Source organism: Mercenaria mercenaria, chromosome 12 (assembly GCF_021730395.1).
Source record: "Mercenaria mercenaria strain notata chromosome 12, MADL_Memer_1, whole genome shotgun sequence".
Classification (NCBI taxonomy): Eukaryota; Metazoa; Mollusca; class Bivalvia; order Venerida; family Veneridae; genus Mercenaria; species Mercenaria mercenaria.
In genome coordinates this window covers 47,296,621-47,310,387 of record NC_069372.1, presented here as the reverse complement: position 1 = coordinate 47,310,387, position 13,767 = coordinate 47,296,621, and the positions used below count along the sequence as shown (strand labels likewise).

The following is a 13,767-nucleotide window of genomic DNA, read 5'->3' as shown; positions in this document are numbered from 1 at the left end:
ATCACCATGTTGAACTATCTCCAGCAGCAACATTAAACATCTTTAGCAGCAATAAAACATAATCTTAACACCTCTCAACATCATTATCATCAATTTTCCTATGTTCCTCAATCATCATCATAATCATTATCGTCACCATTATGGTCTAAATTTTAATATGATACCAGTCCATTCCTGTTTCGTTGTGACACTGAACAAAAATATACAATGTAAATATAATTTACAAAAGAATTGAGAACAGCAAAAAATTTTGCTATCCAAAGGAAAATACATATTAATCATCATTTTGAGTCAATAGAAGATTTTCCATACCTTGTGTTGTGCATTCGTCATCAGTTCCAGCAAGGGGGACAACTCCTTTGTCAACCTTAATACCTGGAATGATTCCCCTTTCTTGAAGGAGTTTCACAAACAGCTTACCTGAAAAAAATCATTGCATCATAAATGCAGTCAGTACAGAACCAGTATCTTTGGGGTTTATTACCATATCAACAATGAAATTTCCACATGGGGCTTGTAATTCCATATATAAGAAGAAACAATTTATTAAACTGCAAAGTGTTGAATTACTATGTAATCATATAATTACCTTTACAAAATAACCATAAATAAAGAGGTAATAAAAACTAGATGCCCATGGGCAATATGTTGAGCCTGCCCTTTGACCCATTTGACCTTGACCTTTGAGATAGAGTCACACATTCATGCAAAATATATACAAGATTCCTCAATCCATGTCAAAGTTATGGGCTGAATAAGATCTGACATGACCTTTGACCTCCAACTGTGACCTGGGGTTTGCGCATGACACTCCATCTCACTGAGATTAACATTAATGCAAATATAAAGAAGATTCCTTAATGCATGTCAAAGTTATGGGCCAGAAAAGATCTGACATGACCTATTGAAACCTACCCTCTTTTGTTTTCTGGTAGAAAGTTTCATGGAACATGATAACACCACTGATATTTTCTGCCACTACAGCATCGCTTGTGAACAAAACTTCACGGTAACGTCTTCTGTTTTCCTCAGTGTTCTCTACTCCAATTGGACCAAGACGCTTTCCCATAGAACCTTTCATTACAAAAAAATCACCTTAATATTCAATTCATGTGCACACTAAAAACTGCTTTAAAAGGTGCATTTCAAATCAAAAGTCTTTAAATGTTGTGTGGCGACTGTAAGAAGTCGACCCATTCTTAACTTAAGTGTTGTTATAATCTCTTGTCTACCTGTGGATAACTTTAGAATAATACAGTCAGAGTTTCTGAATCCCATGTCCGTAATAAATGTGCTACCAGAACATACTGTTGCGCTATTTTAACTTGATTTTATATTCCTACAATTCATGAAGCTTTACTGAATAATAGAGTTTCCCTTATCCCCCGATATTACACAACCAATGACTTAACCAAACCAAGTCTGTATTTCTTTACTGCTTCCAAAGAATCTCTTATAACTTCATTTTCCGGAAAAAAAAGTTTTATTTTGCAATAGTATTCCTTCTGCAATAGCTTAACCCTTATCCTGCTAAATTTCTATACTGAACTTGTCCATCTTTCAATTTGGACAGTATCATTTAACTGTTGAAAGGGGGGGCTTACCAAAAAGATACTAACTGGATGGCAAACAGTGCAGATCATGATCAGACTGCATGGACGTGCAGACTGATCATGATCTACACTGGTCGCAAAGGCAGAATCAAGCGTGTTAAGCATGATAAGCCAGGGTTAAACCAATTGATTCTACACAGATTATAAAGGAAAGTTGTTACAACTAATACATGTGTACTATTGCTTGATGACCATTACCTGGAGTTATGACCATCACTAATGCCTGGGTAAAGAATTTTGTAAATAATGGTTAAATTTTGCTCTCAATATGATCCAAACCTGCGACCTCCGTATCACTTTCTTAGAGGTTAAAGTTCTGCCTCTGTATCACCTGATAACAGTAAACTAAACTATGTACAAGAAGTAAATTTATGGCATGAACTGCATTGAATAAACTTTCAAATATATTACCTGTAGATTCATCAGCAGCTAGAATCCCCTTGCCAGGGGCCACAATCGCATTGGCAATCTGGCGGAGTTCATCCTCCTGCTCTTTTGTCAAGTACTGTGGGAATTTGGCAGACATCTTTTCACTGGTGTCTTTAGTCTTTAGTCTGGAATGAAATAATATTCCCCATGTTTACATCAAGTCAGATTTGGTTTTAAAAAAATACAAATTTCTTTGGAAAGCTGCAATAACCATGTCAAATTAGTGAATGTAAATACTACTAGGGCAAGACTGAGTATTCAGATTCTAGTAACTAAGGTAGGGGTGTATGTTTTGCAAGTCTCTGTGTACAAATATAATATCTAGTATAATGAAACCTATACATTTTGTGTGCATGAAATTTTGTGGCTTCAGCCAAAACAACTTTTTCTTAGGGACATGCAGCACATTTTCTTGTTATTATCTTCATTCTGAAATCCATTTTTTTTGAAATCTATTTATTTCTAAATCCAAGTATTTTGAAATCCATTCATACTAATGATTTTTGACAATGTTTCTCAGTCTGACAAAGTTTTCTGAACACACACAAGCAAACACAAAGGCAGTAGTAAATACTAGTATTATGCCACTTCATCATTACAGTTAAAGCATGATTATTGTGTTCAATTCATCCGTCTCTGCCTTCTGGAACCAGGATGAAAAAGAGAAGATACCTCTTTAGGAGATATTTTCACAACTTCTGGATTTACTATTTCTCTTCCTAGAAGAGGCAAATGAAACAATCTACATAGCTAATTCCTGTAATTTATTCATGCTGACAGGTTGAGTATCTACCTGCACTGTAATTTGGAGGATGAAGTAAAAAACAGTCTTATCCTCATGATCTAGGAAGATCTATCCCAATAATTACAGGTGCAATTATGCTATTAGGGCTGTGAGACACTGTGAGTCTGACCTGTAATTCATACAATGCTTCTATTATTTTTGATGTCGAGAGGCCATAAGTATTTGTGGACAATTTTTTTCCTAATAAATTCTAAAGTTGTGTCAATTCCAAAATCTCAGTAACCCAAATTCTGATTAGAAAATGTCTCCAATGAAATACAGTAAAACGCTATTCATGTCAGGAAGGGGGTGAGTGAAGTGCTTGAGCTAGCCATCATTGGATTCGAGCAACTGAAATACTGACCACTGTACTTAGAAAATTTAATTTTGTTTGTTAGAGACAACTTTCTGGCTGTCCTTTGAGTGGTCTCTTCTCACAATGTTGACGTATTTGTGAGCTGTTGTCTATTATTTTCTTACCATAATCAGTCAAAACCGCTATTTTGTGCGGACATAACAAATTTTCAAGAACTTTTAATTAATTTGTTTAATTTACACCATGATGTCCTTCCCGTTTATGGAAACTAATTTCCCATGTTTGATTAAAAATGCTGATTAAGAAAATGCTTTGAACAAATATTATGAAGGAAAGTCACTTAAATGTTTGATTTTATTTTACAACTATTTGCTACATCTATAACTAAAATTTGCTTTAAGAAGAAGCACCTGGCTCGCAACAGTGTTTTATTTAAGTGAAAATGTGATATTATTATAAGCAATATCCAGCCATACCAAAAAAAGACAAGAAAAGTAATTCTTAAATAAGAAAGTGGCTGATTTAGAATAACCCTTTGTAAATTTTAATGAATTTCTTATAAATTACTATTTACCCCTGTTACAAAATCCCCTATAATTTCTCCATTTTTCAGCCAAATGTAATAAAACTAAATAACAGGATGTCTTTTGAATACATGTATGACTGTATGTAGATAAACAGAGAAATGACCATCATTATGTAATAGTTATAGTATGTGTGAGAGTGTGTTACCAGGATATATCAGAGCTAGGGGTACATCGAGGGTATTTTTCTCTGCACATATCGTCGAGGCCGGTAGGCCGAGACAGATATGTGAAGAGAAAAATAACGAGATGTACCCCTAGCTCTGATATAGCCTGGTAACACACGAGCACTACATATTATAACTGTTTTATCGCATAGTTTATCATTAAAATTTATATATTATTTTCATTTAAAATTTGTTTATAATTATTTTTACTATTTTGATTCCCTTTCTGCGCCTCGCTGACTGAAACACTAAAACTTCTGTTTTAGAAAATGTGTTCCCCAGATAAAAGTACCCAACAAATTTCTGCATTGGTTTTAAATCTTTGCATTTCATTGGCCAGACATATTGTAAAACTTGTTGTTTTGTTTGTAAAAAAAATCAAAGAAAAAGAAACATTTGAGAAATCTCAGAATTTCATTTATTTCATGTATTTCTGAATTTGGCAATAACTATCAAGTTTTTTAAATATTCTAGTTTATTTATTCTTTTACTTTATAAATGTAGGTGTTTGTGACAATTCTTCCTCTATGAACTGTAAATTGGAGCTAAAATCATCTTTTCTTTGAAAGGAAAAAATTATACTCCCTTGATAGGACCTCAATAGAGAAAAAGTGTTCCGATATATATCGGAACAGTTTTACTGTGGTGATATATATCGGAACACTTTTTTTCTTATGAAACTGCATAGAGATTTCCGTGTTGATATATATCGCAACAGTTTTGTAAGATATCAGCACAGTTTTGTAGTAATAATGTGTGTTACTATGTATAACATGCTGCAAAGATCAAAGGAAAATTGCCGCACTATGCGATAACTAGAATTAACATACATGTACTAGTTAATTCTGAAATTTCAATCTATTTTCCTAGCAAAAATAGTGTTTTACCTCCATTTGTTTTCAGTGCTATAGATAAGCATTGAATTGATAGAGGGATGCTGTAACTTTGGCCCTTCAATTATCTGTCGCTCTAAAATTAAGACCGCCCCCTACACAGTTTCCTTTTCCTTTTATTTCTATTAAAAATCTCTGTAGCACCAAAGTGTCTACATCCTAAGGGTTACATGGTAAAGGAAGATAGACAGATATAATTTATATTGGTAATTTCAAGAGTGCACATAAAGTTGCATAGAAAAAAGGAAGTGGCTTGGGGTCCGGTAATCAATATACTTGTACTGTTAAGTACTGTGTTACCAGAGGTATATGATAATTGTCCGGGGAAAGCTGTAATTAGCTGCCATTATTACATACTTTTTTTGTAAATATTTTTTTATAAATAGCTCTCACTTGGGTAGGAGGCATATTGATTATGAAATTTAATCAGCAATTTCTGTTAGTCAGTTTTATTTATTTTAGCAGTAAAAGGAATTCAGCAATTTATGAGTACAATCAAAGCCTAAAATACTAAAGAAAAGCATAAGTTTATTATTCTAATCCTTCAATCCTGAGAAAACACAAAATTGATATAAATACATACAAGACTATTATATTACAATTAATAATTTATCAAATTCACGATTGTGTTTTTCTCATAATTAAAAGATTATAAGTATGTCTGTTTCCCATCACTTGCAATTGTATTTTGAACCGTGAAAAACCCGCGAGCAATTTTATGAAATCATCTCTTACTTAATAGATAAATGAAAGTTTCTTTTCTGCAAATACCATTTTAAGTATTCATACAGATTACCGGACCTATAGACAGCCCTTCACAGATTGTCTACTAATGTCTAGTCCAGTTACCAACAGACTGCTAGTGTCCGAGTCTAGAGGTTAGGTTACCAGACCCCTTGCCACTGCCTACAAAAAAAATCCACAACAACATTTTTGTCAATAAAATATCATAATGCACAGCAGGTTTTTTTTTCAGTATTTTGGGAAGGGTACCTGTACCTGTGCAATTGGGAAAAATCGCGTCATTTTTTGTCAAATTGGGAAATATCCATAAAGTACATTTTATAGTTATTAATTCAATGTAACAACTGAAAGGATCTAAACTCTGTTTCATCATTAATACAGTCATTCAAATATCATTTTACAGAGCAATATCTCTGTTTTTAGCAGTCTTGGTCTTTTCTATAACATCTCATGACATTGTGAGGATGAATGTGTAGATTCACTCGTGAGAATTGGCAGTTAGCCAGACCAACAGTGACAGACCTCTCTTTTCCCTTAATTGCTTGGCGACGCACCCTCTTCCTCTTGAACATTCTGTAGTTTTGAAAGCATTTCATCGATTTCTTTCTTCATTTCCTTTATCTTTTTTGGTAGCAATTTACTGTTGTTTGATACTCTATCAGTAAAACGGGAATTGATGTAAGTAACAATCGTACCCCCAATAACCTACTAATAATCTGTTTCGTCCTCAATCCAAATTTTTTAGTACAAATAATTTGACGTCTGAACTGATTCTGGGATATTTTCTTGATAGGGCAGAATCCTTCTCTTTACGTCAAAACCAGTATTAAAGACCTTTTCTGTGGTGAAAATAGATATAGGTAAAAACACAATCAGGCAATATACTTAAACGATGAAATCGTAAATCAAAATAAAACTGAATCATTTTATAGTTTAAACATAACAGCAAAACATGTTAATAAAGCGTTAACAAGTTGTATGTTTCATCTGGCTACCTCGCTGTATTTACATGTCTGCCATTACACCAGTACAGCTGACAGTGAGGTTGGTTGTTATCAATCATGCGACACGAATCGGAGCCATGTAAAATGTATGTAGACTTTAGGGCAGTGACAAACTCGTGTTTTGCCATTTATTCACATAAATTTCAACTGAATGGAAGGAAAAAATGGACATTCTTTCCTGATATCTAAAATTTCACTAATAGCTTATTTTTTATTTTTAGTAGTTAAAATGCGATTTAAAAATCGCCACGTACAATCATCGCCGAAGGTTCGTCACAGAAAAGGTGCTTCCCATGTTTTACGTGGTGGAGAGATATTGACCTGTGCCAAAATTATCACATCACGACTCACATAAAATTAGTTGGACTACATAATGTAAAGACTTTGAAATAATGTTCTCTATCAACATTCGTGTTTTTGTATTGTATAACCCCTCCATAATAATAAAAAATAACTGTATATTAGATACAACGCAGTCACACATCCGATGTATGATTCAAGGTCAGATTCAGATTCTGTAGAACTAAAAACAGCATCCTTATTTTCCAAAATTAAAGGATGATTTCAACAGAAAATGGTTTGCTTCAAAAGTGATAACTATGAAACTCAATTTCACAAAATAAATAAAGTTAAAACAACTCACCAACAGAGAAGACACTAATTATTTCTGTAGAAGTTCACTTCCAAGCAAGGCTGTCAAAATCACTAAGGTCAAGGACGCTGTCAATGCCAAGGTTAGTTACTCCAGTCAACTTCCGGTCTGTTGTTAGGGGAGGTAACTTTTGAAAAAAAGTAAACAAAGCAAAAGTATCGACAAATCAACATGAAATTGAATTTTTACACAAAATACGCGAACTAATTAAACAAGGTATCAGGTAATTATGCATATAAACTACTATATTTGATAAGAAATTCAGTTTGTTTATCGCAGATCTTGGTCTGCCAAATTTTGTTCCGTTATCAACATGTTTACGCGATGTCAGGTTTGTAACACAGGCATTTGGCATATTTGTATAGTCAATAATGATGCTATATATTATAAAAAACGTCATCAATCGACAGTCCAGTACCCCACAAATAAATCCAGCACCCAATATTACAAAATATTAATTGAATCAGGGTACTTCTTTCAGCAGTGCTGCATAATTTTCATGCCAAACAAAAATGTCTTATTCTTTAATTTCATAATATATGCATATTTTATATAACTGCATCAACATGACCTGTAACTTGCAGTCATAGGGTCAGAGCTGCTGACCCAGTCTAAGTAATTTATAAAATCTTTATATAATTTGTAAACTGGTTGGGAGGGCTAAGACGCTTTCTTACAGAGGTGAAGGTCCTTGGTTCAGTTCCTTCACCGCCTCAGTAGCCTAGTGGTAGAGTGTCCGCTTTGAATGCGGGAGGTCTAGGGTTCGATCTCCGGCCGCGTCATACTAAAGACGTGAAAAATGGTACTGGTAGCTCCCTTGCTTGGCACTCAGCATTGAAAGGGTAGTACCAGGAGGTAAAATAAGCACAGGTAAGTATCTGTTACTGGATACCTAGTTTGTCGCACAAGAGATCTTGTTATATGTTGGATTATATGCGACGTTAAATAAAGCTTACCTTTACCTTTTCCTGGCTACTCCCATAGCGATGTGTCCTTGGGCAACTCAGTACTTTATCTCAATTGCCTTAGTCAACCCAGCTTAAATGAGTACTAGCAAATTGTTTATAATAGAATTACTACATTAAATTATTAATTTCAACATGCATTTGTATTTTAATGCTAGTAACTGAGTAGTATGAAGATAATATTTATTGTTCGACATGAGAATAAAATGTTAAAAATATTTCTGATTTTCAAAATTAACTTGCCAGTACTAAGAAAAGTTCATAAATTGAAAGTACATGCAAAAATATATAGAGTGTCCAAGTTTCATCAAGATATCTCAAAATTTAAAAAAAAATTATGCATTCAAATTTGCTAAAGGTAAAATAGTGAGCGTTTTCAGTGACATCATTTTATTGAAAATTTGTCAAAGAAGCGGTTGAAATTTGTCGGAAATCAAAAACTTCAAAATCCCATAACTTTTATTTTAATAGAGATATTTAAAAAAGGTCAAATGTTTCTGAGCTTGTATTTAAAGGTCTTTATTTTTGGTTTATTAAAACGGATAAACAGTTAACTTGAAAATTTAGCTGCAGTTGCTAATAGAACTAAGCTGGATAGGAGCTCAGAAATTATTAAGATTTAATTCAAACAATTCAATATTTATTTATTGTCGGTAAACAATATATGACATGAGTATGTACAGCTTTTGACTGACATAGCACTTTATAATGCTATATACTGTGAAAACATTTATTTTCTTGGGGGACAAATTTTCATTGATCTGTTTGTAGAAGCAGTCCATGAAAGTAAGTCCAAACAAGTAAACTTCCCTTTAACCTTTAGCCTGCTGGCAAGAAGTGATTTTAACCTTGAGCCTGCTGGCGGGAAGTGATTTTAACCTTTAGCCTGCTGGCGGGAAGTGATTTTAACCTTTAGCCTGCTGGCGGGAAGTGATTTTAACCTTTAGCCTGCTGGCGGGAAGTGATTTTACGTTTGCAAGATCATGGTCTGCACTGTTCACTATTCAGTCAGTAAATTTTCAGTGAACACCCCTTTATGGTATGCCCAAAATGAATGATGGACCAGTCCATTTCAGTAATTTAGCACGCTAAAGGTTAAGTAAATCTTCAAAGTTTGAAATCCATGAATTCACATTCTCATGAAAGAGCTACTTTGGCCAAAACCACAAAATTTTGTGTCCTTTTTACAGCACTAATAAAAATAAAAGTCAATTTTGATCTAAATTGTTTGTGTACATTTCAGAAAATTGTAACAAGATGTCGTCTAGAACTTCACACACTATGAACGTGCAGCTGACCAGTAAGAATGTACTGACATTAGACGAGCTGGAATTGTATGAACTGTGTCAGCTTGCTGGTGTTTTGATGGAGCCGGCAACATTCAAGTAAATCTTCTCATTGTTTCTGTTTTATGTATGATCAGCATTGTCTGATACACACAGATGCCTTATCCCTTTGCTGTTCATGACAAACTGTGGTGTATGTATTACAGAGAAGTCTAGTCCCCAAAAGCAAAGACCAGACTGATAAAAGAGCACATAAAAAAGTAGGAAAGTCCTTCCCTACCCTCTCTTTCCTACACTAACAGCAGGAATTCTGTAAAAATCAGAAGATTTTAGCAAAAATACTCCTCTCAACTTACAGCTGAGAGCAACTTGAGAGAAAAATTAAGTTAATAAGACATCTTGTTGGTATCTCAATTATTGTTCTCTTCAGTATGTGATGACAGTGTTCATACATGTATCTTTGATAATGATTTTTTCTAAAGAATATATAATAATTAAATTATAATTGTATTTAAGAAGACAGTGCAGAATATGGCTTATTTAACTAGTGTTGTTTCAAGGAGTTTTAAAAAGTCAACTAGGATAATTCTCTTGTAAACATATTCCTAAATTTAGGAACTTTGTAAATATTACCTGAAGTAGCACATTAAAAATTTTGATAAACTAATTTGACTTTTTTAACCAGATGCAGATCACTACAAATATAGATATTTCTACTTTGAAATAACAACTTTCCTACTTATTCTACATTGCAGGATAATTTTAGACTTACTGAAGATGAACGTATCTCCACAAGCTGTTTTACAGATGTTGAAGACCATGTGTGCTGGCAGAAAGAAGCACCAGGCACAAAGTCGGGATCACGCAAGCCATCACGAGACTGAAAACATGCCTCCACCCCGTCAGCATGCTGCCCCAAAAATCAGACGACCTTCCGGCAGCACTGGAAGCTCTTCAAGAAGAACAGACACTAAAAGATAGCGATAGCATATTTCTTTGCATGACTTCAACCATATTAATGATATTTTAGTACATTGTCTTAAACAGTCAATATTACAGAATTAGAAGAGTGGGACTATTTTTTTTAAGAATCTCAAATTGGTGATTTGTAATGTTTATTTATAAACATTTATAACAGAATCATGCTATTTATAGATTTCCTTTTATTTTCTTGCCATTTTGTTTTAGAAAAAGTTTTTTTAAGATGAGATTTTGACAGATTTTTACATAATTATTTGACAAAATACATATAAAAGGGATTCTTAAAGTCAAAAAATGATTATGGTATTTGTCGATGTTACAACAAGGTATGACTGTGATATATTTGAATTTTAAAGCTAGCATTTTTACTTACCGGTATCATTATGCAAGTTTTACAGAAACATACAAAAGAATGTTCCATTGAGAAAAGTAACTTTATTGAAAACAGAGATTCAGATAAATAGTTCACTTAGATATTCCAGTGAATATTTTTCACAAACAGTAAGTATGATGTGTCAAAGGCAAGTGTTAGGTCAGTACCTCACATGCCAGGGTACTAACCCTGTCCCTGTGTCAGGTGTGCCATCTTTAGGATGTGTCTCCCAAACACATTTCTTGTTTATCATAAAGATATTACTAAAATGTAGTGCTCGCTTTCATATTTGCTAAATTATATGTAGAATATCAGGGACCTGTGTGTAAACTTACTGATACAGATTTTATTTTTGGAGAGTTGCCAGATGACCTGAATAATGTCGGTTTCATGTAGGATGCACTAAAACAAATATATTAAGCCGCACCATGAAAAAACCAACAGTGCATTTGTGACCAGCATGTATCCAAACCAGCCTGAGCATCCGTACAGTCTGGTCAGAATCCATGCTCTTCGCTTTCAAAGCCTATTGCAATTAAAGAAACTGTTAGTGAACAGTATGGATCCTGACCGAACTGTGCGGATGTTGGTTGCAAATGCACTATGTTGGTTTCTCATGGTGCAGCCCATTAATACATTTGACTTTCCTCCTTTTTTTGTAAATATTTTTTTCTTTTTGTATTTTCCTTGAGAGAAAAAAAAAAAACACAAATTTTTAGGTGTTTTAACATCTCATGACATTTTTATTTTGTGTATCTTTTATCAATTAGATCATGCTAAATGTGACATTGTTAATGATACTACGTTTTATATGAAGGATTTTATGTCTTAATCATGTTTTACTATTATTTTTTTATGCAAAGATTATGTTATTTCAGTGCATTTTAGTTTTGAAGACAACTTGTCATCTATATATCTATATAAGATCTTATTACATGATTTTTGTTGAATTATCAAAATGTAAACAGTATAATAGATATAATTGCAGTGAAAAATATCAAATATTTTTCCCTGTAATACAAAACTATAAAATGAGAGTAATGTACAGTTTGAAGTAATGGAACTATTGAAAAAACATGAAATGAAATGAAAAAGGGTTTCTTTAAATGTGTAAGATCAGAATATCTTTCACTCGGGAACATCAGATCTAACATTTTCACTGGTTGCTTGTATCTGATGGTCACAAAGTGGAAGATAATCGTGATCTTAAACTGAAACAAACAAGTATTCTGTATATATTTTTCTATGTGGTGGACATTTCATACTTGTATCAGTATATGTCTTTGAAGAATTTTACTTTACAGATTAATGATTAACATTCTATGGAGTCAACATTGAAAATGTTAAAATTTCATTAAAAAATTTACATGTATGACATGTGCAAAAACATTTGTAAAACATACAGTATATAGCATATGAGCCGTACGATGAGAAAACCAACATAGTGCGTTTGCAACCAGCATGGATCCAGACCAGCATGTGCATCTGCAAAGTCTGGTTAGGATCCATGCTGTTCACTTTCAAAGCCTATAGCAATTAGAGAAACTGTTAGCGAACAACGTGGATCCTGACCAGACTGCGCGAATGCGCAGAATGGTCTGGATCCATGCTGGTCGCAAAGCAACTACATTGTATGTTGGTTTTCTCATTGCGCGGCTCATATACATTTATGTGGTGCTACTGACTTGACTGGTTTACTTTTGTATAATTTTAAGGTAGCAGACCTGTATTGACAATCAGCATTTTCTGTTTGATGGCATTTATTCTCTGTATAAGATTTCGGCATTTTCTGGTTTGTCTTAAACATTTTCTTTTATAGCCTAAGGATGCCGAAATAGCATATCATATGGAGATTATTCATCAACATTACAAGTCCACTGTCTTAAAGCTACTTGGCCACAGTTTGTGTGAAATTTTTTCAACATGTTCATTTCCAGCAAGTTTGGCATAGAATGTATATATGTGACACTGAAAAATGATGAAGTGGGTGAAAATAAAAGTTAGATATTTGTAAAAATGCAAGAATGGTTTACTGTCTTCTGCACACTATTTTTAGTTATTTATCAGAATATCTTGCAAAAATCTTTTGTCAGTAAGTTTGTATCACTAGTCACTTTCAGAGTACTCACCTTTTATGGATTTTTGAGAGAAATTATTTTTTGCCTAACATGTATAAGTTAGCCCCTTTAAGAGACAGTTATACAAGGATTTCTTGCACTTGTTATACCAAAAATTTGGAAATCTTAACAGCTGTTCTTTAAACAGATTTCCATCAAAATGTGACTAAAAGACTTCCTGCAGTACACATTGTATAAAATTAGAAAAACATCTATCGTGATAATTATGTTAGTAACTTGCATTCTTTTTAGTTATTATCAATAATATGAAAAAAATTACATTGCTCTTCTTGTCAGATAATGATTTATGTTACAAAAAATGTGCATGTATCTAATGATTTATCATTACAGTTTCCCCATGCTTCGAGTCTGAGGGGTTTAGCAAAAGTTTATTTCTTAAATTGCCTGCCCCTTCGAAACTCGGTCGGACATTTAGAATAGCAGACAAGCTGGGTTGTAAAAGGTCAGGAGTTCTACCTAGGTGCCACATTCCTGCATAAAATAATGATCAGAGGGGCACCAGCGGACTGCATGAAAGTCACTGTAAGACCTGTATTATGTTGCTGAAATTTAAGCAGAGACAAATATTGTGTGAAGTCTTGAAAGTTTTGCAAACAAATCAAAGACATTATCTTTATCATGAATACAGAAGAAGTATACATTAGCAAAATCATTGAGTCATATTTCATTTATTTCATATTACAAATGTTAGTTTTAGCACAACTTGTTCACATATTTTGGTAAAACACATGCCAAATAATTACCGAGTCATATTTCATTTATTTACACATTACAAATGTAAAAGTTTTAGAACAAATTGTTCTCTATATTTTGGAAAAATAAAAATTGTTAGAAACTG

At 33.4% G+C, this 13,767-nt stretch overlaps 2 protein-coding genes across 4 annotated transcripts in view; one reads left to right on the top strand and one right to left on the bottom strand.

Annotated features, from left to right (window-relative positions):
* Window positions 1-7,312, bottom strand: part of LOC123534371 (fructose-bisphosphate aldolase-like) — a 21,287-nt gene extending 13,975 nt beyond the window's left edge. Inside the window, exons 1-4 of one of the 2 annotated variants that reach the window (XM_045316593.2) lie at window positions 7,178-7,312; window positions 2,025-2,167; window positions 916-1,074; window positions 313-420 (exon numbers count right to left, since the gene is read on the bottom strand). In XM_045316593.2, the coding sequence (XP_045172528.1) occupies window positions 313-420; window positions 916-1,074; window positions 2,025-2,139 (382 nt within the window). In that variant the 5' untranslated portion in view covers window positions 2,140-2,167; window positions 7,178-7,312. Of the gene's footprint in view, window positions 1-312; window positions 421-915; window positions 1,075-2,024; window positions 2,168-2,835; window positions 2,898-7,177 lie in introns of those variants that run through there. The other variant, XM_045316592.2, reaches the window with a different exon arrangement.
* Window positions 7,282-13,767, top strand: LOC123534373 (mitotic-spindle organizing protein 2-like). 2 transcript variants are annotated; one of them, XM_045316594.2, is made up of 3 exons: window positions 7,282-7,409; window positions 9,395-9,536; window positions 10,193-13,767. In XM_045316594.2, the coding sequence occupies exons 2-3, from the start codon at window positions 9,409-9,411 to the stop codon at window positions 10,416-10,418; spliced, it is 354 nt and encodes a 117-aa protein (XP_045172529.1). In that variant the 5' UTR covers window positions 7,282-7,409; window positions 9,395-9,408; the 3' UTR covers window positions 10,419-13,767. The 2 variants fall into 2 exon arrangements, with proteins under 2 accessions (XP_045172529.1, XP_045172530.1); XM_045316595.2 differs by having other exon boundaries at window positions 7,290-7,402.